At 38.1% G+C, this 20,011-nt stretch overlaps 1 protein-coding gene across 1 annotated transcript in view; it reads left to right on the top strand.

Annotated features, from left to right (window-relative positions):
• Positions 1–20,011, top strand: part of SCP2 (sterol carrier protein 2) — a 96,703-nt gene that overhangs the window by 31,894 nt on the left and 44,798 nt on the right. Inside the window, exons 8-11 of the mRNA XM_041770232.1 lie at positions 1,550–1,636; positions 3,412–3,562; positions 5,633–5,780; positions 16,250–16,357. Of these exons, the coding sequence (XP_041626166.1) occupies positions 1,550–1,636; positions 3,412–3,562; positions 5,633–5,780; positions 16,250–16,357 (494 nt within the window). The remainder of the gene's footprint in view (positions 1–1,549; positions 1,637–3,411; positions 3,563–5,632; positions 5,781–16,249; positions 16,358–20,011) is intronic.

The following is a 20,011-nucleotide window of genomic DNA, read 5'->3' as shown; positions in this document are numbered from 1 at the left end:
GATTGTCACATATCCTTTAGTAGTTCCTCATTGTTTTCAGTATAAAATGTAAATCCATATACTGGCCTTTCATGATCTGATTTTTGTTTATTTCTCTTACTCTGTCTTCTTCAACTTGCATCCACATTTCCTCCCAGACTTTGTGCCCTAGCTTCAATGAACTACTTTAAACTAAAGAGGGTTTGTGTGTACTGATCTTTTTGCCAGGAATTCTCTATCTCCTGCTTTCTTTTATTTGCTTCCAGAAAGGAAGCTCCCTTTGGTATCTGGGTCTGATGCCCAGCCTCTGTGCTCCCATGGCACCTTGTATAACATTAAAAAATAATTTATTTATTCAATTATTTGAATGAGAGAGAGAGAGAGAGAGAGCATGTGTGAGCATGGAGGGAGGGGCAGAGGGAGAAGGAGAGAATCTCAGGCAGATGCTATGCTGAGTGTGGAGCCTGATATGGGATCCTAATCGCATAACCCTGAGATCATGAACTGAGCCAAAACCAAGAGTCAGATGCTTAACCAACTGAGTCACCCAGGTGCCCTTGTTTTGCTTTTAAGGAACTAGTATTTAATAATTCCGCAGGGGAAAGAAAATGGTATTCTATTTTAACCTCCAACTGATCTGACACCTACTGGATGTACTCTAATTCAGTTTTGTCACTAAACACCCGAGTTCATGCAGACCCCTGAATTAGTCCTCCACAAGACTGCCCTCACTTAAGACATCAGCCACAAGTAGGGTCCCCAGGTCACCTGCACTTCTGACCAACTGACAATAAATTCAGGGGTTTACATGACCCCTTAGGTTCGGCAGTTCACTAGAGTTACTCACAGAACTCAGGAAAATGTTGTACTTGTCATTATAGTATTATTATAAAGGATACAACTCAGGAACAACCAAATGAAAAGGCACATAGGGTAAAGTCTGAGAATGTTCCTAAAGCAGAGTTTCTGTACCCTCTCCCCATGGAATCAGGACACATCACCCTCCTGGTATATGAAGGTACTCACCAACCAGGAAGCTCCAGCATGTTTCAGTGTCCAGAGTTTTTTATTGGGGCTTTATTAAACTTGATTAAATCATTGGCCACATGAGTGAACTCAATCTCCAGCCCCTCCCTTCTCCTTAGGGGTCAAAGAGGCTGAGAAGTCCTAACCCTGTATTCACATGGTTGATGTTTCGGGTGACCAGCCCCCTGTGTCCAACCTACTCCCCCCTCAGTTAACAAGGGGCCCACTGTGAGTCACTACCCTATTAGCATAACAAAGACACTCCTGTAACTCAGGAAATTGCAAGGGTTTTAGAAGCTCCTTGCTAGGAACCCAGGACAAAAATTAGACAAATTTTTTTTATTATACAGCATATGGTATTTTGGAGTTCAGATTTTTTAAAACTTCAAACAACTTATATTAAAGGTTGAAACTGCTCATAAAAGCCTGTCTTTTGGTTGTAAAAAGAATATTTACTTATTATTCTCTGACTTCTGGATTAGAACATTTTCAAAGAAATTGTAATTGCTACCTCATATTCTATAACTACTTATTTTGTGTTTAGGAATTCCCAGTTCCAAAAGGAATTCAGTTTAGATGAAGTGATGACATCTCGAAACGTTTTTGATTTTTTGACCATCTTACAATGCTGGTAAGAAAACCACATTTTAATATTTATTCAGTATTCATTTTTTAAAAATATATTTATTTATTTATTTGAGAGAGAGAGAGACTAGAGGGTGGGGAGGAGCAGAGGAGAAAATCTTCAAGCAGGCTGCCTGCTGAGTGCGGAGTCAGACATGGGGCTAGTTCCCACGACTCATGAGATCATGACCTGAGCTGAAATCAAGAGTTGGATGCTCAACTGACTGAGCCACCCGGACACCCCCACATTTTAATATTTAATAGAGAAAAGTAACTGCTCCCTCCTCCCATCTTAGGTAACCTTAGGCTTTGTGTGTCTGGGTAAATCTGTATCTGTATCTGCTTTTATAGCACTCCTGCTAATGTAGTCCTCACTCTGGAATGAGGACCTTTACTTCCTATTAGTATCTGGAGATAGACCATGTTTTCTCTTGGAAAATTATGCATTTTATTTCCTTCTCTCATGAGTTCTACCAACTTCTTAAAAATTGTGTTTTATTCATTTAAATATGGTTTAGAAGGCCAGTGGAGTCCAGAGTTTCTCCCTTGAGCATTTTGTTTTCTCTGCTGTATGCGTTTACCTTAGGAAATGTTACTCACTGCTAGTAACTAAGAGTAAATGTGAAACAAGAAAAACAAAAACCAAGAAAAACAAGAAAAAACCCCTCTAATAATGATAAATAGTTGCATCTTGAAAAGTGCTTGACAGTATCTGTCCCCCAGAAGATTGAATTAGTACTGCAGAGCTCCTGCCTGTGCCCAGTTATCACCTGGAAGATATGGACTAGGATGCCGGTGAACAAACAGGGTCAGCTTTTATCTGACAATATGAAGATCTGCCCATTTATTTTTTAAAAAAAGATTTTATTTATTTATTCATGAGAGACACCAAGAGAGAGGCAGAGACATAGGCAGAGGGAGCAGCAGCCTCTATACAGGGAGTCCGATGTGGGACTTGATCCCGGGCCTCCAGGATCACACCCTGGGCCAAAGGCAGCGCTAAACCGCTGAGCCACCCGGGCTACCCGGTCTGCCCGTTTATAAAGACCAGCTGAACTCAGAGAAGGCTTTTGGTGTTTGTCACTTTCCTTCAGAGCTTGCTATCAGGAAAATATCTGTTTTGGGGAAATCTCAAGAGTCTTAACTAAACCACTTTCTGGTTTGGACTTTCTGGTATCTCATATTCTATTTTTTCCCAGTTTTCAAAAGGATTCCAAGGCTGGTTATTTGGGAGATAGCAAAGTTGGAGCTAGTTAGGCCTATCGTAGAATTTTTATTGTAATGGAATAGAACTAACCTTATGGACTCCTCAGGAGTCACCAGAAGATGCCTGGTGCATCTGCAGAGGCAAATCCAGGATTCTTTGGAGTAAGAACTTCCTGGGAGAGACTCTTTGAGCCCAAACAGTGACTGGTACCATTTCAGTTTTTTTTTTTAAGATTTTATTTATTTATTCATGAGAATACACAGAGAGAGAAGGAGAGGCAGAGACACAGGCAGAGGGAGAAGCAGCCACTATTCAGGGAGCCCGATGTGGGACTCGATCCTGGGTCTCCAAAATCACACCCTGGGCTGAAGGTGGCGCTAAACTGCTGAGCCACCCTAGCTGCCTCCATTTCAGTTCTTGATGGAGGTTCAGGCCTCAGTTGGGAAGCATGTGTAATCTTTAACTGTAGGTTTCACAAAGAAGACAGTGCAATGACTAGCGAGCATATTCAGCTCTTCCTTCTGCATAGAAAGAACAAGGACTAGGTCTAAATAATTATTTTTACTTCCTCTTAGCCCCACTTCAGATGGTGCTGCAGCAGCGGTTTTGGCTAGTGAACAATTTGTACAGAAGTACAACCTGCAATCCAAAGCTGTGGAAATTTTGGCACAAGAGATGGTAACTGACTTGCCAAGTTCATTTGAAGAGAGAAGCGTTATTAAAATGGTATGTCTGAGATTCAATTTTATTTATCAATTGAGGGATTTCTGTTTATTTTTTTAAAGATTTTATTTATTTATTCATGAGAGAAACACTCACACACACACACAGAGGCAGAGACACAGGCAGAGGGAGAAGCAGGCTCCATGCAGGGAGCCCAGTGTGGGACTCGATCCCGGGTCTCCAGGATCACACCCTGGGCTGAAGGCAGCACTAAACCACTAAGCCACCCGGGCTGCCTGAGGGATTTCTGTTTAAAAATGTCAAGATGACATATTGTTACTAGCTCTAGAAGTCCAGAAAATTCAATATTATAACCCATCCTTGTCACGCATGCATTTTTAACTAACTAGACATGCTATTTTGGTGGGGTTTAGCTTTTTTGTTTTTTTTTATTTTTGAGTTGGCTAGGTATGCCCAAAACTCCTTTCTTACAGAGTTAAGGGAAAAACAAGGATATCGTCAGGGAATTTTCTTGACCCTTAGAGCTTTAAAAATCCTGATTAAAGATTGAGTAAATATGGAGGAGGTTAAGAAAATGAGAATGCAGAGCTAAGTTAGTTGAATATTTGAAGATACACACATATATTTAAAAAATGCAAATGTGCATACATACATACATATATACCAATCATAAGGTAGTTAGAGCTTATGATAAAAATGATATTACAATAATGCTTTGAATTTGAAAATGGGTCTATAACTTGCCCAAGATCACAAAGCTGGGATGTGGCTGAGGTAGAACTTCTCAGGTTTTCTGATTATAGTACATTTACACCACAATTTTATTCCTAGGAGAAAAATTGAGTTTTCTTGTTATTATCTGAGACCAAAGAGGTGTTAAAAGCAAGGATTTGGAAAAATGGAATCCTATATGACTTTCTTTTTTTTTTTAAATTTTTATTTATCTATGATAGTCATCAGAGAGAGAGAGAGAGGCAGAGACACAGGCAGAGTGAGAAGCAGGCTCCATGCACCGGGAGCCCGACGTGGGATTCGATCCCGGGTCCCCAGGATCACGCCCCGGGCCAAAGGCAGGCGCTAAACCGCTGCGCCACCCAGGGATCCCATGACTTTTTTAAAAGAAGATTGTTTATTTTCATGTAGAAATTCCTCATATTTTTTAGTATATCAGAGTCATAATGATCTATTGGTCAATATCTTCCAGCCTATTTACCACAATAACACATTGTGGTTTGATAGAGTTTTTGTAACTGCTCAAGATATGGCCTGAGGAATTATAAGTCCTATTTATTTATTTATTTATTTATTTATTTATTTAAGATTTTATTTATTTATTCATGAGAGACAGAAAGAGTGAGAGGCAGAGACACAGGTAGAGGGAGAAGCAGGCTCCATGCAGGGAGCTTGGCATGGGACTTGATCCCAGGTCTCCAGGATCACGCCCTGGGCTGAAGGCAGCACTAAACCGCTGAGCCACCTGGGCTGCCATAAGTCCTTTTTATATATATTATTTAAAATTCTGTTCTTGGGATGTCTGGGTGGCTCAGTGGTTGAGTGTCTGCCTTTGGCTTGGGTCATGATCCTGGGGTCCTGGGATCGAGTCCCGCATCAGGCTCCCTGCAGGGAACTTGCTTCTCCCTTTGCTTGTATTTCTGCCTCTCTCTCTGTGTCTTTCATGAATAAATAAGTAAAATATTTTTAAAAAATTCTATTCTTTAGGGCACCTGGGTAGATCGTTTGGTTGGGTCTCCACCTTCGACTGCGGGTCATGGTCTCGGTCCTGGGATTGGGCCTGTGTTGGGCTCCCTGCTCAGTGGGGAGTCTGCTTCTCCCTCTCCCTCTGCCCTGCCCCCAACTTATGCTTGCTCTCTCAAATAAATAAATAACATCTTAAAAAAAATTCTGTTCTTTATAGTACAAAATTTAATTTGTACATTCTCCATCCTGAATATTCTTTTATTTGGACTTCTATGTAATATACAATCAACCAAGTTTTCAATATGTGCACTCCATTTTCAGCAACAAAGATTATGCATTTACTCTCTTATAAATCTTATATAAAAGTCCCAGTATTGATGCACTTAATGTATTTATATGTGGTTTTGGTTTTAGGTTGGCTATGATATGAGTAAAGAAGCTGCCAAAAAGTGCTATGAGAAATCTGGCCTGAAACCAAGTGATATTGATGTTATAGAACTTCATGATTGCTTTTCTGTCAATGAACTCCTTACTTATGAAGCACTGGGACTCTGTCCAGAAGGTAATATCTTTGGTGAGATGCAGATTAACTTAGCAAATTTCACTGAGGAAATTTCATTTTGCCACTAAAAAAGGAATTCACTAATTGCCTTTACCTCAAGAAATTAAAAAAATAGAGATATCATACGATCCATAATATCACTAGTAGGTATTTACCCAAAGTAAGCAAAATCACTAATTTGAAAAGACGTTTGCACCCCTTATGTTTGTAGCAGTGTTATTTGCTACAGCCACAATATGGAAGCCACCTAAGTATCCATCAATAGATGACTAGATAAAGATGTGGGGTGTGTGTTGTGTGTGTGTGGGGGGTTTAATTTGTGTATATGTACACAATGGAATATTACTCAGCCATAAAAAAGAATGAGATCTTGCCATTTGTGACAACGTGTCATTAAAGTTATGCTGGTCTCATAAGACAAATTGAGCAGTGACCATTCATTCTGTATTTTCTGAAAAAGTTTGTATAAGATTAGTGTTAGTTCTTCCTTGACTGCTTCATGGAATTTACCAGTGTAATCAAGTCATTTTCAGTTTTCTTCTTGGGAAAACTTCTGAGATGTTAAAATTGGTTAATAAATATGGGCCTATTCAGATTTTCTGTTTCTTCCAGTGTCTATCAATTTTTATAAGTTATATTTTTAAAGAAATTTACCCATTTTATTTAAGTTGTCAAATTTATTGACTGAGATTGTGCAAAGTATTCTCTTATTTTTTTAATGTCTATAGGATCTAAGGAGATAACTTCCTTTTTATTCCTTGTATTGGTGATTGATATTCTTTCTCCCTTTTTTTCTTGATCTGTCTAGCTAGAGGTTTGTCAGTTTTATTAAGCTTTACAAAGAGTCAGCCTTGGTTTTGTTAATTTTCTTTATTGTACGTTTTTTTCATCTCATTGATTCCTGCTCTTTATATTTTCCTTTCTTCAACCTACCTTGGTTTTACTTTGGTTTTCTTTTTTTAAGTTTTTTTATAAGAGAACCTTAGGTCTTTTGTTTTAGATCTTTATCCTTTTCTAATATAAGTATTTAAAGCTGTACATTTTTCTCTAAGTGGTATTTTAGCTACCTTTCACAAAATTTGATATATTTCATCATTATTCAGTTCAAAATATTTTTCATGTTTCTTATAATTTTGTCTTTGACCTGTAAATTATTTGTAAGTATGCTGTTTAATATCCAGGTATTTGGAATTTTCCTGGATATCTTAAAATCTTACTGTTATTGCTCTCTAATTTAATTCTGCTGTAGTCAGAGAATACACTTTGATTTTGATCCTTTAAGATTTCTTGAATTTTATCTTATGGCTCAACATATGGTATATATTACTGGTGAATTTATCCATCATATGCACTTAGAAAATAATGCGGATTCTGCAGTTACTGGCGTATGTTCTAAACATGTCAATTAAATTGAGATTATTGATAGGATTTTCAGATCTATGTCTCTAGTGATTTATTTGTTTTGCTCTATCAGTTGCTGAGAGAGGGGTGTTAAAATCTCTTATATTAATTGTGGGATTGTCTCTTTCCCCTTTAGTTCTGTCAATTTTTGCTTCATTTATTTTGAGATTCTATTATAAAGCACATTTATCATTGTATGTCTTCCATTTTTTCATTATGAAATATCATTCTTTATGTCTGGTTATATTCTTTGTTTAGAAGTCTGTTTTATCTGGCTAAAATATCCACTCCAGGAGCACCTGGGTGACTTAGTTGGTTGAGCATCTGACTCTTGATTTCTGCTCAGGTCATGATCTTGGGGTTGTGAGATCAAGCCCTTCCTCAGGCTCCTCATTGTGTGTGGAGCCTCAAGATTTTCTCTCTGCTTCTCCCTCACTCCCTCTCTCCCCATCCTCTCTCTCTCGCTCTCAAAAAAAAAAAAAAAAAAAAAAAAAAGCCACTCCAGTCTTCCTGTGCTTACTGTTTGCATGATACATTTTTTTCTGTTTATTTGCTCTTAACATATTTATGGTATTAATCTATCTGCATAAGGTAGATAGATTTGTAGGCAATAGTGTATTTTTTATCATTTGTCAATTTCTGCCTTTTAACTGGATGTTTAAGCCTATGCTATCTGATATAGTAGCCACTAACTGTATGTGATTATTGAGTCCTTGAAATGTGACTAGTCCAAATTGAGATGTGCTGTATGAAGTACACATTGGATTTTGAAGACTTACTATGAAAAATAGAATGTATTTTATTATTAATTTTTTTATTCCTTACTTGTTGAAGTGAAAATAGTTTGGATATATTGAGTTAAAATATATATTAAACAAAATATGTGTTAGAAAATTTCAAAGTGCATATGTGATTTGCATTATATTTGTTTGAGAGTGTGATTTAGATCATTAATGTTCAATGTAATTATTGATACAATAAGACTTAGGTTGACCATTATCTGTTATTCATTGTTCTCTCTGATTTTTGTTTTTATTTATTTTATTTTTTTTAAAAATTTTTTTAAAATTTTTATTTATTTATGATAGTCACAGAGAGACAGAGAGAAAGGCAGAGACACAGGTAGAGGGAGAAGCAGGCTCCATGCACTGGGAGCCTGACATGGGATTCGATCCCGGGTCTCCAGGATCGCGCCCTGGGCCAAAGGCAAGCGCCAAACCACTGCGCCACCCAGGGATCCCTCTCTCTGGTTTTTGATCTTCTGTTCTCCCTCTCCTGCTTTTTTGGATTATTTGAATTTTTTAGTATGACTTTTATTTTGTAAATTTGCATTTTGGCTGTATCTCTTTAGTGTTTTTGTTTTTTATTTTGTTTTGTCTTAGCTGATACAGGGTTTTTTAACCTCAACACTGTTGATGAATGAGATTATTTTTAGTCATGGGGTTTGTGTATTGTAGGATGTTTAGCAGCATTCCCAGCTTCTACCCACTAAATGCCAATAGTACTTCCCCACAGTTGTGACCATTAAAAATGTCTCCAGACATTGCCAGATGTCCTCTGGAGGAGCAAAATATTTCAGAGTTGAGAACTGCTGGTATAGGTGTAATAGTATGCATACCTAACCCTCACAGTCTCTGTAGAGTTAATATTGTACTACCTCACATAAAATGTAGAAATCTTGAAAGCATATATATACATTTACCAACTCCTTTCTGCCTCACACCAACTCTTCTGTTATAATTGTCATATGTATTACATCTATGTACGTTCAGTATATGTGCTACCGAAGCAAGCACTCTATGTACATTCAAAATCCCACAATGTTGTAATTTTTGTTTCAACAATTGCACATATTTTAAAGATCTTAGAGGACAAAATTTCTTTATTTTTACCCAGATATTTATCATTTCTGTTCTTTCTTCTTTCTTTCTTTTTTTTTTTTAATAAAAGATTTTATTTATTTATTTATGAGAGACAGAGAGAGAGAGTCAGAGACATAGGCAGAGGGAGAAGCAGGATCCGTACAGGGAGCCTGATGTGGAACTTGATCCCAGGACTCCATGATCACGCCTGAGTCAAAGGCAGATGCTCAACTGCTGAGCCACAGGCGTCCCTCTTTCTCCTTTCTTAAAGATACAGGTTTTTCTTCATTATGATTTCTTTCAGCCAAAATAATTTATTTTAGCTTTTTTTTTAGCATTTTTTTTTATAAAGCAGATTGTCTGGAGATGAATTCTCTTAGTTATCTTTCATTGAGAATGTCTTTACTTAGCATAAATTCCTAAAGGAGATTTTTGTTGGATATAGAATATTCTGAGTTGGCAGGTCTTTTTTTTTTTTTTTTATAGCACTTAAAGCGTATTGTTTTATTCTCTGGCCTACATTGTTTCCAATGAGAAGTACATTTAAGCAGTCAAATGTGTTGTATCTAGGCTTGTTTTTCTTTTAATTTACTCTGCTTGAGATTTTCTGAGCTTCTTGAGTCTGTAAAATGTCTTTTGCCAAATTTGGGTAGTGTCTAACCATTATTTCTGTAAGTATTTTTTTCTGCTCCATTTTTTTCTCTCTTTTCCTTCTAGGATTTCAATGATGCATTTATTAGACCTTTTAATATTGTCCCACGGGTCCTTGGGGTTCTGTTCATTTTAAAATCCTGTTTTTCTCTGTTCAGATTTGATCATTTATACCTTTATAATGATATATATCTTTAAATATACGGACTCCTACTTCATCCCCTTTTTGCTCTTGAACCCATCTTTAGTGAGTTTTGTATTTTATTTATTTCTTTTAAATATTTTATTTATTTATTTATTTATTTATTTATTTATTTATTTGAGAGAGAGAGAGAGAGAGAGCACACAAGCCAGGGGAGTGGTAGGCAGAGGGCTCCCCTCTGAGTAGGGAACCGGATGCGGGGCTCGATACCAGGACCCTGGCATTATGGCCTGAGCTGAAGGCAGCTGCTTTACTGATTGAACCACCCAGACATCCTGAGTTTTTTATTTTAAATATTGCGTTTTCAATTCTAAGAGTTTAATTTGGTTCATTTCATAGGTTCTATTTCTTTGCTGAGGACTCATATCTTTTTATTCATTTTTAGTGTGTTTTCTTTACCTCTTAGTCTATTTTTGTCTTTGGTAATTCTATGATCTGGGACTTCTTGGGCTTTCTATCTGTTGATTATCTTTTCCCATGAGAATTGGTCAACTTTCCTTTTCCTAGTTCTTATTTATTTATTTATTTATTTATTTATTTATTTATTTATTCATAGAGACACAGAGGCAGAGACACAGGCAGAGGGAGAAGCAGAGAGCCTGATATGGGACTCGATCCTGGCTCTCCAGGATCACGCCCTGGGCTGCAGGCAGCCCTAAACCACTACACCACTGAGGCTGCCCTCCTAGTTCTTTTCTGTATTAATTTTGGATTGTATCTGGGACAGGTGATTGTTACATTGTATATAGATCCTTTAGAGAGTGTTGTTTTTGTTTTAGCAAGCAGTCAACCCGCTTGTGTTCAGATACCTTCTGTCTTGACTTCTGTGAGTCCTGGTTAAAGTCTTTATTCAGTTGTCCAAGCATTTGCTGTGCTGCTTTGGATCTCTCCTATGTATGCTTAGCTCAAGAGTGAGTCCGAAGACTTTCTTTTTTTTTTTTTTTTTTAAGATTTTATTTATTTATTCATGAGACACACACACACACACACACAGAGGCAGAGACACAGGCAGAGGGAGAAGCAGGCTCCATGCAGGGAGCTTGACGCGGGACTCGATTCTGGGTCCCCAGGATCAGGCCCTGGGCCAAAGGCGGCACCAAACCACTGAGCCACCCGGGCTGCCCAGTCTGAGACTTTTAAGTCCATACATAGAAATAAGGGATCCTCTTCTCTGGCTCTTTCCACTGTGAGCATTCTCTCTTACTCTTTGACCTGGTATGGATTTCTTTTCCTGGTCCCTCTGGTTAGAAAGATGGGGTTTTTGTTAGAGGTAGTGCTGTCCTGCTGCCAGTCTGCTCCAGGACTGTGCTCACCCTTGGACCAAAGTTGTTGTGAGAGCCTAAAATGAGAAAACTTGGAACTCACCAAGGGGGTTCTCCAAGTTTTAACTCCTTCTGTTATTATTCTGTTTTTGTTTACTTTTCAGAGTCTTCAGCTAGTTGTTTTTTGTATTTACCCAGTGTTTTTAGTTGTAAACAGTAGGAGACACAGGCTATAGTGAATCTATATTACTTGGTAGAACTGGAACCCAATTTCAAGGTTTTAAATATGTATACACTTTGATATATGATGATGATTTTTAAAATTATATCCCTAGCTTAAACCACTTCCCTGATTTCTAGGCTCATATGTTTAACTGCCCAATTTTCAGAGATTTTTTGGATGTCTCATTAGCATCCCAAACCTAAGTCCAAACCGAACTTCTGATGTGACCCAGACTTCTTCCTTCCTCAGTCTTCCCCATTCTCCAGGTAGCTCCCGTTCCTTTCTTTCTCTCACAGCTCCCATTGAATCTGTTCCCAAGTCCTGTTGGCTATGGACTCTGCCGTCTAAGTCTATGCAGAATATAACTATATCCTATCTATTTTTTTAAATCACTAACAGCGTAGTCCAGACCACCATTATTTCTCCTGTACGTTATTGTAGTAGTCTCATAACTGGTCTGCTTCTGCCTTGTCTCCTTACACTCTGTTCTCTATAATTAATCTTTAATGATCCTGTTAAAAGCATAGCACAGATTGATGTCATCCCTCTGTTCATCTCATACAGAAGTAAAAGCCAAATGTGATCTTTTCTCTTTAGTTCCCTCGGCCGTCTATCTGACTTCCACATTTCTGGTTCTTTTACTTTGCAACAGTTACATGAGCCTCCTTCTTCAAACACTCTAGGCCTATTCCTAGCTCAGGGCCTTTCTTCAAATATCTCCGTATTGTTTGTTCCTTTATTCCTTTTAGATCTTTGACCAAATTTCACCTTCTCAGTGGGAGCTTTCTCCAGTTACTTGTTTTAAAATGTGAACTCCTTACACGTCCTTTCCTGCCTTTTTTTCCCCCATGGCACTTACCACAACTCTATTATATATCTTACTTACATTACATATTATCTGTCTCTTCCTCACACCTCTCCTGATAATGAAGTAAACTCCATGAGATCGGGGATGTTTGTTTCATTTACTCTTGTATCCCTAAGTTCCCAGGGCAGTTTTTGGCACATGATAGGCACAATGATTGCCTTCCATTTATTTTCTTACCACTTTTAGATGATGAGCTCAAGATAACTTCCTAGTAGAATCTTCCAATATTTAATAGAATTATATATATTATCAAAGAAAACACGCAGTGAATTATTCATTTCTTGGAGTTGATTTGTGTCCAGTCTGGTGTTACTTGGTACAGTAACAATACTTGGAGGAGTTTTCAAAGCTGTAATAGTAGATAGAATACCTGTTATGACCAGAGCCTTGTATCAGGTTCTATGTCAGAAATATATAAAAAAAATAAAAGAATGCCTCAATAGGTGGTTTTTAATCTACAACCTAGATTTAAAGTAAAATTAGAAGTGTTAGTCATAGGGATGCCTGGCTGGCTCAAAGGAGCATGCAACTCTTGATCGTGGGATTGTGAGTTCGAGCCCCACATAAGGGATTGAGGTTACTTAAAAATAAAATCTGAAAAAAAAAGTATCAGTCATAAAAAATTCTTTAAAAAAAAAAGATTTTATTTATTCATGAGAGACACACGGGGGCGAGGGGGCAGAGACACAGGCAGAGGGAGAAGCAGGCTCCATGCAGGGAGCCTGATGTGGGACTCAATCCCAGGTCTCCAGGATCACACCCCAGGCTGAAGGTGGCGTTAAACCGCTGAGCCACTGGGGCTGTCCCATAAAAAATTCTTATATGTATTTCAGTTTACCAATGGAGAAACTCTTTGGTTTTTGAAGGCAATAAAATATATTGATTAAGGAAAGCTATGGAGCCAGGCTACCTGATGATTAACCCTAGATTGATCCCCTACTGTTTCCTTGGGCTGGTTACTTAAGTTCTTTGTGTCCGTTTCCTATAAAATGGGAATAATACCTGCTTCTCGGGGTTGAGGATTAAATTATGTAAATATGGGATCCCTGGGTGGCGCAGCGGTTTGGTGCCTGCCTTTGGCCCAGGGCGCGATCCTGGAGACCCAGGATCGAATCCCACATCGGGCTCCCGGTGCATGGAGCCTGCTTCTCCCTCTGCCTGTGTCTCTGCCTCTCTCTCTCTCTGTGACTATCATAAATAAATAAAAATTTAAAAAAAAAAAAATTATGTAAATATATGGAAAATAATTACAACAATGCCTGACACAGGGTGAATACTTAAAAGTTATTAGCTACCTCTGATGGTGCCAGAACCACCTGTATCATCTTTATTTGGAGATTCCACTTCATTATATTCTAGCTGGAAGAATATTTTATACAATGCATTCATTTTAATTTACTTCTTAACAACCTGGAAGAATGACCAGAGAATTGATAGGAATGTTGAAATTATCAAGCATGTAATTTTCATTTTCTTTTAAGCTTGCATTTATGTCTTTTTTTTTTTTAATTTTTATTTATTTATGATAGTCACACAGAGAGCGAGAGAGAGGCAGAGACACAGGCAGAGGGAGAAGCAGGCTCCATGCACCGGGAGCCTGACGTGGGATTCGATCCTGGGTCTCCAGGATCGCGCCCTGGGCCAAAGGCAGGCGCCAAACCGCTGCGCCACCCAGGGATCCCTTGCATTTATGTCTTAACAGTATTTTCAGCCATTGCCCTTCATTTCATGTCCCCTGCCTTTCTGCCACCCCCTACATTGTCCCTTCCATCTACAAAGAATGTTTATATAACAGTGCAGCTGAAAATGGAAGTGGGGGCACCTTGGTGGCTCAGTTGGTTAAGTGGCTAAGTGTCTGCCTTCAGCTGGGGTCATGATCCCAGGGTCCTGGTGATGAAGTTTTGGAATATAGGTGAGGTCCAGAGCCCACGACCAAGAAGGAATTCTTGAGACATCTTTGGTACAAACTGGTGGTTTTATTAAAGCACAGGGACAGGACCTTGAGGGGGCTAATTGTTGGGAAAAGGTCGCTTATTATCGTCTAATAAAACTTGAGTCATGAGACCCTTCAGATGTGTATTGGTGGGCCATGTGTTTGGAGGATGATTGCCAACATTTATCTTGGGAGCTTAGAGATAAAGGAAATTTCTAAAGGAATTTTTGTATGTTAAAGTAGACTTACAGGCTCCTGGGGGTCAGGCTAAGATTGCCTTTTGCCCTTAGCAAAGTATAAACATTGAGGCAGTTGAGTCTGTAGAGGAATGTCTCTTTGTCTGTTTCAAGGACTTGTCAGGGCAGCCCTGGTGGCGCAGCGGTTTAGCGCCGCCTGCAGCCTGGGGTGTGATCCTGGGGACCCTGGATCGAGTCCCACATCGGGCTCCCTGCATGGAGCCTGCTTCTCCCTCTGCCTGTTCCTCTGCCCCTCTCTCTCTCTGTGTCTCTATGAATAAATAAATAAAATCTTTAAAAAAAAAAAAGGACTTGTCAATGTGCTTTGTCCCCAGCTAGTCCTCTGTTCCCTCATCACTGGGTTCAAGCCCCTGCATCGGGTTGGGCTCCCCACTCAGTGGGGAGTCTACTTCCTACTTCTCCCTCTGCCCCTCTCCCCTACTTGTGCTATTTCTCTCTCTCAAGTAAATAAATAAAATATTTTTAAAAAATGGAAATGAAAATATTGGGCAAAATGATGGATTTTTTTAAAGATTTTATTTATTTATTCATGAGAGACAGAGAGAGAGAGAGAGAGAGAGAGAGAGAGAGAGAGAGAGAGGCAGAGACACAGGCAGAGGGAGAAGCAGGCTCCATGCAGGGAACCTGATGTGGAACTCGATCCTGGGACTCCAGGATCACGCCCTGGGCCGAAGGCAGATGCTAAACTGCTGAGCCACCCAGGGATCCCAAAATGATGGGTTTTTAAACTAATATAATTATATTAGTTATAGTATTGTATCCAGTTTCATTCTTCAGGTTCTCTGAGTCTCTGTTTTAGTTGTAGCCATTTTGGAAGCCAGAGAACTCTTAGGAACTATTAAGAGCTCTGTTTCATGCATGAAATGTTCTGAAAATATAAATCTTTATTACTCAATATTTATTATGTAACTTTTTTCTTTTTTTAGAAAGAGGTCGTGAGCAAGAGGGGAGAGGCAGAGGGAGAGAGAGAGAGAGAGAGAGAGAGGAAGAGAGAAAGAATCTTAAGCAGGCTCCATGCCCAATGTGGAGCCTGATGCTGGCTCGCAACCCTGAGATCAGGACCTGAGCTGAAATGAAGAGTCAGCTGCTTAACCAGCTGAGCCATTCAGATGCCCCTATTGTGCAAGTTTTAGAAGTGCTTTTATGAATTTGATATTTGAGCTGGGTTTTTATTATTTATTTATTTGACAGAGAAGGTGAGCACAAGCAGGGGAAGTGGCAGGCAGGGGGAAAGGGAGAGGGAAAAGTAGGTTCCCCTTGAGCAAGAACCATCATGACCTGAGCTGAAGGTGGATGTTTAACTGACTGAGCCACCCAGGTATCCCAATGTTTGAACTTAAGAAATATTTGCTATAAGAAATTCTTGGCTATATTGAAATTAAAAAAACAAAACATATTATTTGGTCCAATGTTTTTTTTGTTTGTTTGTTTGTTTTGTCTTGTTTTTTTTAGGCTCCATGCCCAGTGTGGAGCCCAAGGGGCTTGATCTCACAAACCTGGGATCAAGACTTGAGCTGAGATCAAGAATCAGATGCGGGGCAGCCTGGGTGGCTCAGCGGTTTAGCTCCACCTTCAGCCAAGGGCGTGATCCTGGAGCCCCAGGATCAAGTCCCATGTCAGGCTCCCTGCATGGAGCCTGCTTCTCCCTCTGCCTGTGTCTCAACCCCCCCCCCCCCCATGTGTGTCTCATGAATAAAATAAATAAAATCTTTAAAAAAAAAAAAAGAATCAGATGCTTAACTGAATCACCCAGGCACCCCTGGTCCAATGTTATTTCTAACCTTTATGAATATTATTTTTCCTTCTCTAGGACGAGGTGGAGAACTGGTTGATAGGGGAGATAATACTTATGGAGGAAAGTGGGTCATAAATCCTAGCGGTGGATTAATTTCAAAGGGACATCCACTGGGAGCTACAGGTAATTCTACAAACAGATTTCCTGATTTTTTGTTATCATATTTCACATAAGTATAAATGGTTTAGCCATTGATTTGAATGAAAGATCGTATTCTCTGAACATGGTAACCAGTGCTTTAAATGATTGTTTAGTCACAGTATTTTAAAGTTTCTTTTTTAAAATTTTAATTTATTTTTTTTAAAGTTTAAGTACAGTGTACTTCAATAATAACTGATGAGAATTTGAATTAGTTGAATCTTGAAATTCAACAGTATATATATATTTTAAAAGTTTGATTACTTTTAAATAGGTATAAGGTTTAACTTAAAATGTTTCAAATAGAGATCTTGCTAGACCTGCTAGATAAGAATAATTCAAAATGGGCACATTATTTGCATATAGTTGTAGATGTCGTTGGTGTTACATGTAGATTTTTTTTCTTGAGAGAACCAGACTAGAAGTTATGAAATAAGAATTTTACTGGGGCTCTACTGCTGACTGGCCATGTGACTGTTTTGATTAATTAATTTGTCAATTAATCACTTTGACTTTTAGTTTCCTTAATTGTAGAATGAAATTGTACAGTTTATAAAATAATTTAGCACTAATATCTGGGATTTATTGTTATGAAGATAGGTGAGCTTTGTATTTTTTTCTTATTGTCATATATTAATTAAATTTTTGATAAATTATTGCAAATTCCAAATAAAGAAGTTAGAATTAATAGTGTATCCATTACAGGAATTAACTTTGGTTTGTTTCTGTTTATCACTTAAATTTAGTAATGGAGAAAATAGATGTAGATAGATAAAGATCAAAAGATAAGTAGACAGGTATGCATACATAAATAGTTGCAGGATAATGTGCCACCTTGCTATTTATTTTGTCTTATTTGTTCTTTGGGTCTTTTCTCTTTTTCATGCTGTATTTTTGTTAATTGGGTATTTTATAGTATTTTATTTTCTCTCTTCTATTGAATTATTTGTTTTTCCTATTTTTTAGTGGTTGCTCTAGGGTCTACAACATGCATCTTTAAATTAAACACAGTCTACCTTCAATTAATGTTATGCCATTTCACATATAATACAAGGGGTTTTTCCAACAGCATATATTTATGCACTTCTAAATATGTGATAAACCCCACTGTATACTGTTGTTATTATTTCTTTAAACAGTCTAATATAGTTCAAAGTAATCTGAAAATGAGGGGAATGAGAGTATCATTGGGAGTGATGGAATAAAAACATCTGACAAATGCTCTCCTTTATAAAAGTTCTGAGAACACTTGCAAAAATTGTCAAGATCAAGTTTGGAAATTAACCAAAGACAACAATTTGGGGGAACATTTTAAAAACAAACAGATGACTCTCCATAAGAATACTAAATTTTATGGCATTTTGACTTGTTCTAATACCACTCCCCCTTTCTTCAGCTCCATGGTAGTCTTGAAAAGAGCAGCCTGCAATCATGGTAAAAACCAGCAGCCTAGCCAGCACTGGAGGAATCATAATGGAGTTGGAGCTCTTTCAAAGCCCCATTCTCAAAAAATTGTCATTATCTGACCTGTCTGGCAGTTGCCTGGTAAACTATTCTTAAAAAGCTTGTCTTTTTGTAACCTGGCAGAGAACTTGTGCGGTGCAAAGAGTATTTTCTTCAGAGTCATTTGTTAAGAACAGTTAGCAACAACTGGCTTAACCACATAGCTGCCTGAGGTACTGATAACAATTGGCCAAACAACCCAATCAAAAAACTTAAAGAAAAAACTGAATTAGTTTGGTAAAGTCCCTAGGTCAACAACAACAAACTCTGGGAAAGGGGAAGAATGTGATTTCTAGATTTGCCATGTTATATTATATAAAATATTAGTTTTCAACAAAAAACTATGAGACATGCAAAGAAACAAGAAAATATGGCCCATACACAGGAGGAGGAAGGCAGTCTATAGAAACTGAAGTAGCTCAAATTATGGATTTACTAGACAGAGACAGTCATCTACTTAAGTGTGTTCAAAGAACTAAAGGAAACTATATATAAAGAACTAAAGGAAGATATCACAGTATATCACCAAACAGAGAATAGCAATTACTAGGTAGAAATGATAGAAAAGAACCAAATAAATTCTGGCTTTGAGGATTATAGTAAGTGGAATGAAAAATTCACTAGGGGAGCTTACCACCAAATTTAAATAGGCAGAATAAAAAATAAGTGAACTTTAAGGTAGGTCAATTGAAATTATCCAGGCTAAGGAACAGAAAAAAAAAAGAAGAAGAAGAAAAATGGAGCAGAGCCTCAGAGACCTGTGGGACCACAGCAACTCTAACAATGTATACACAATAATAGCCCCAGAAGGAAAGAAAGGGACAGAGAAGGCATTTGAAGGAATAATGGCTGGTAACTCCCCAAACTTGAGGAAAAAAAATTTATATTCTTGTTCAACAACTTCAAATAGGACTACCTCAAAGGGATTTATGCTTAGACACATCATAGTCAAAGTGTTGGAAGCAAAGACAGAATATTGAAAACAGAGAAGATTCATCCTGTAGAAGCAGTCCTCAGTGAGGCTTAACAGGGGACTTTGTTGTTGTTTTTTAAGATTTTATTTATTTATTTGAGACAGAGAGATATCGAGAGAAAGAGAGAACATGAGCAGGGGAAGGGGCAGATGGAGAGGGAGAAGCAGACTCCCCACTGATCGGGGAGCCCGATGTGGGGCTTGATCCCAGGACCCTGGGATCATGACCTGAGCCAAAGGCAGACGCTTTGGCTCTGCCATCTGATCCACCCAGGCATGCCTAACATCTGATTTCTTTTCAGAAACCGTTGAGGCAGTGTGATGAAAGAAAGCACTAAATAAGAATTTTGTGTTCAGTGAAACACCCCCACTTGTTTTTTAAGATTTTATTTATTCATGAGAGACACATGTAGAGAGGCAGAGGGAGAAGCAAGCTCCTTGCGGGGATCCTGAAATGGGACTCAATCCCAGGACTCCAGGATCACGCCCTGAGCTGAAGGCAGACACTCAACTGCTGAGCCACCCAGGCGTCCCTGATGCACCCTTTAAAAATGAAGAAGTGAAGATATTCTCAGATAAAAGTTGAGAGAATTTATCACTAGACCTCCCCTATATGAAATACTTTATAAAGTCATTCAGACTGAAATGAAAGAGCACTAGACCATGGAATAAAGAGCATATGAAGCATATGAAGTAAAGAGCATTAATAAATGTAACCAAATTGATAAATATAAGAACAATATAAGTGTATTTTTTAGTCAGTTTCTCCCCTCCTATCCAATACTATGAAGCAATAATCTGAGTCAATAGGCATACATTGCAGAAAGATATAATTTGTATGACACTAACAACACAAAGAAGAGTGGAGGGAGCAAAGCTAATATTTTTGTATACTATTGAAATTAAGTTGGTATTAATCCAAACTAGGTTGCTATAAATTAAGGTATTTTAATCCCTAGAGCAACAACTAAAAAATAACTTTAAAATATATAGTAAAGATATATAGTGAAAAGTTATATAGTAAAATGACAAGAATGAAAATGATATACTAGAAAATACCTATGTAACACACAAGAAGGAAATAATAAAGAAAATGAGGGTTTGAAAAGACAAAATTTTAAGAGGATAAGGGGACAAGCCACAGACAGGGAGAAAATATTTGC

This window comes from Vulpes lagopus, chromosome 10 (genome assembly GCF_018345385.1).
Source record: "Vulpes lagopus strain Blue_001 chromosome 10, ASM1834538v1, whole genome shotgun sequence".
Taxonomy (NCBI): Eukaryota; Metazoa; Chordata; class Mammalia; order Carnivora; family Canidae; genus Vulpes; species Vulpes lagopus.
The sequence above is the reverse complement of the archived record's forward strand: the minus strand, read 5'-3'. Positions and strand labels throughout refer to the sequence as shown.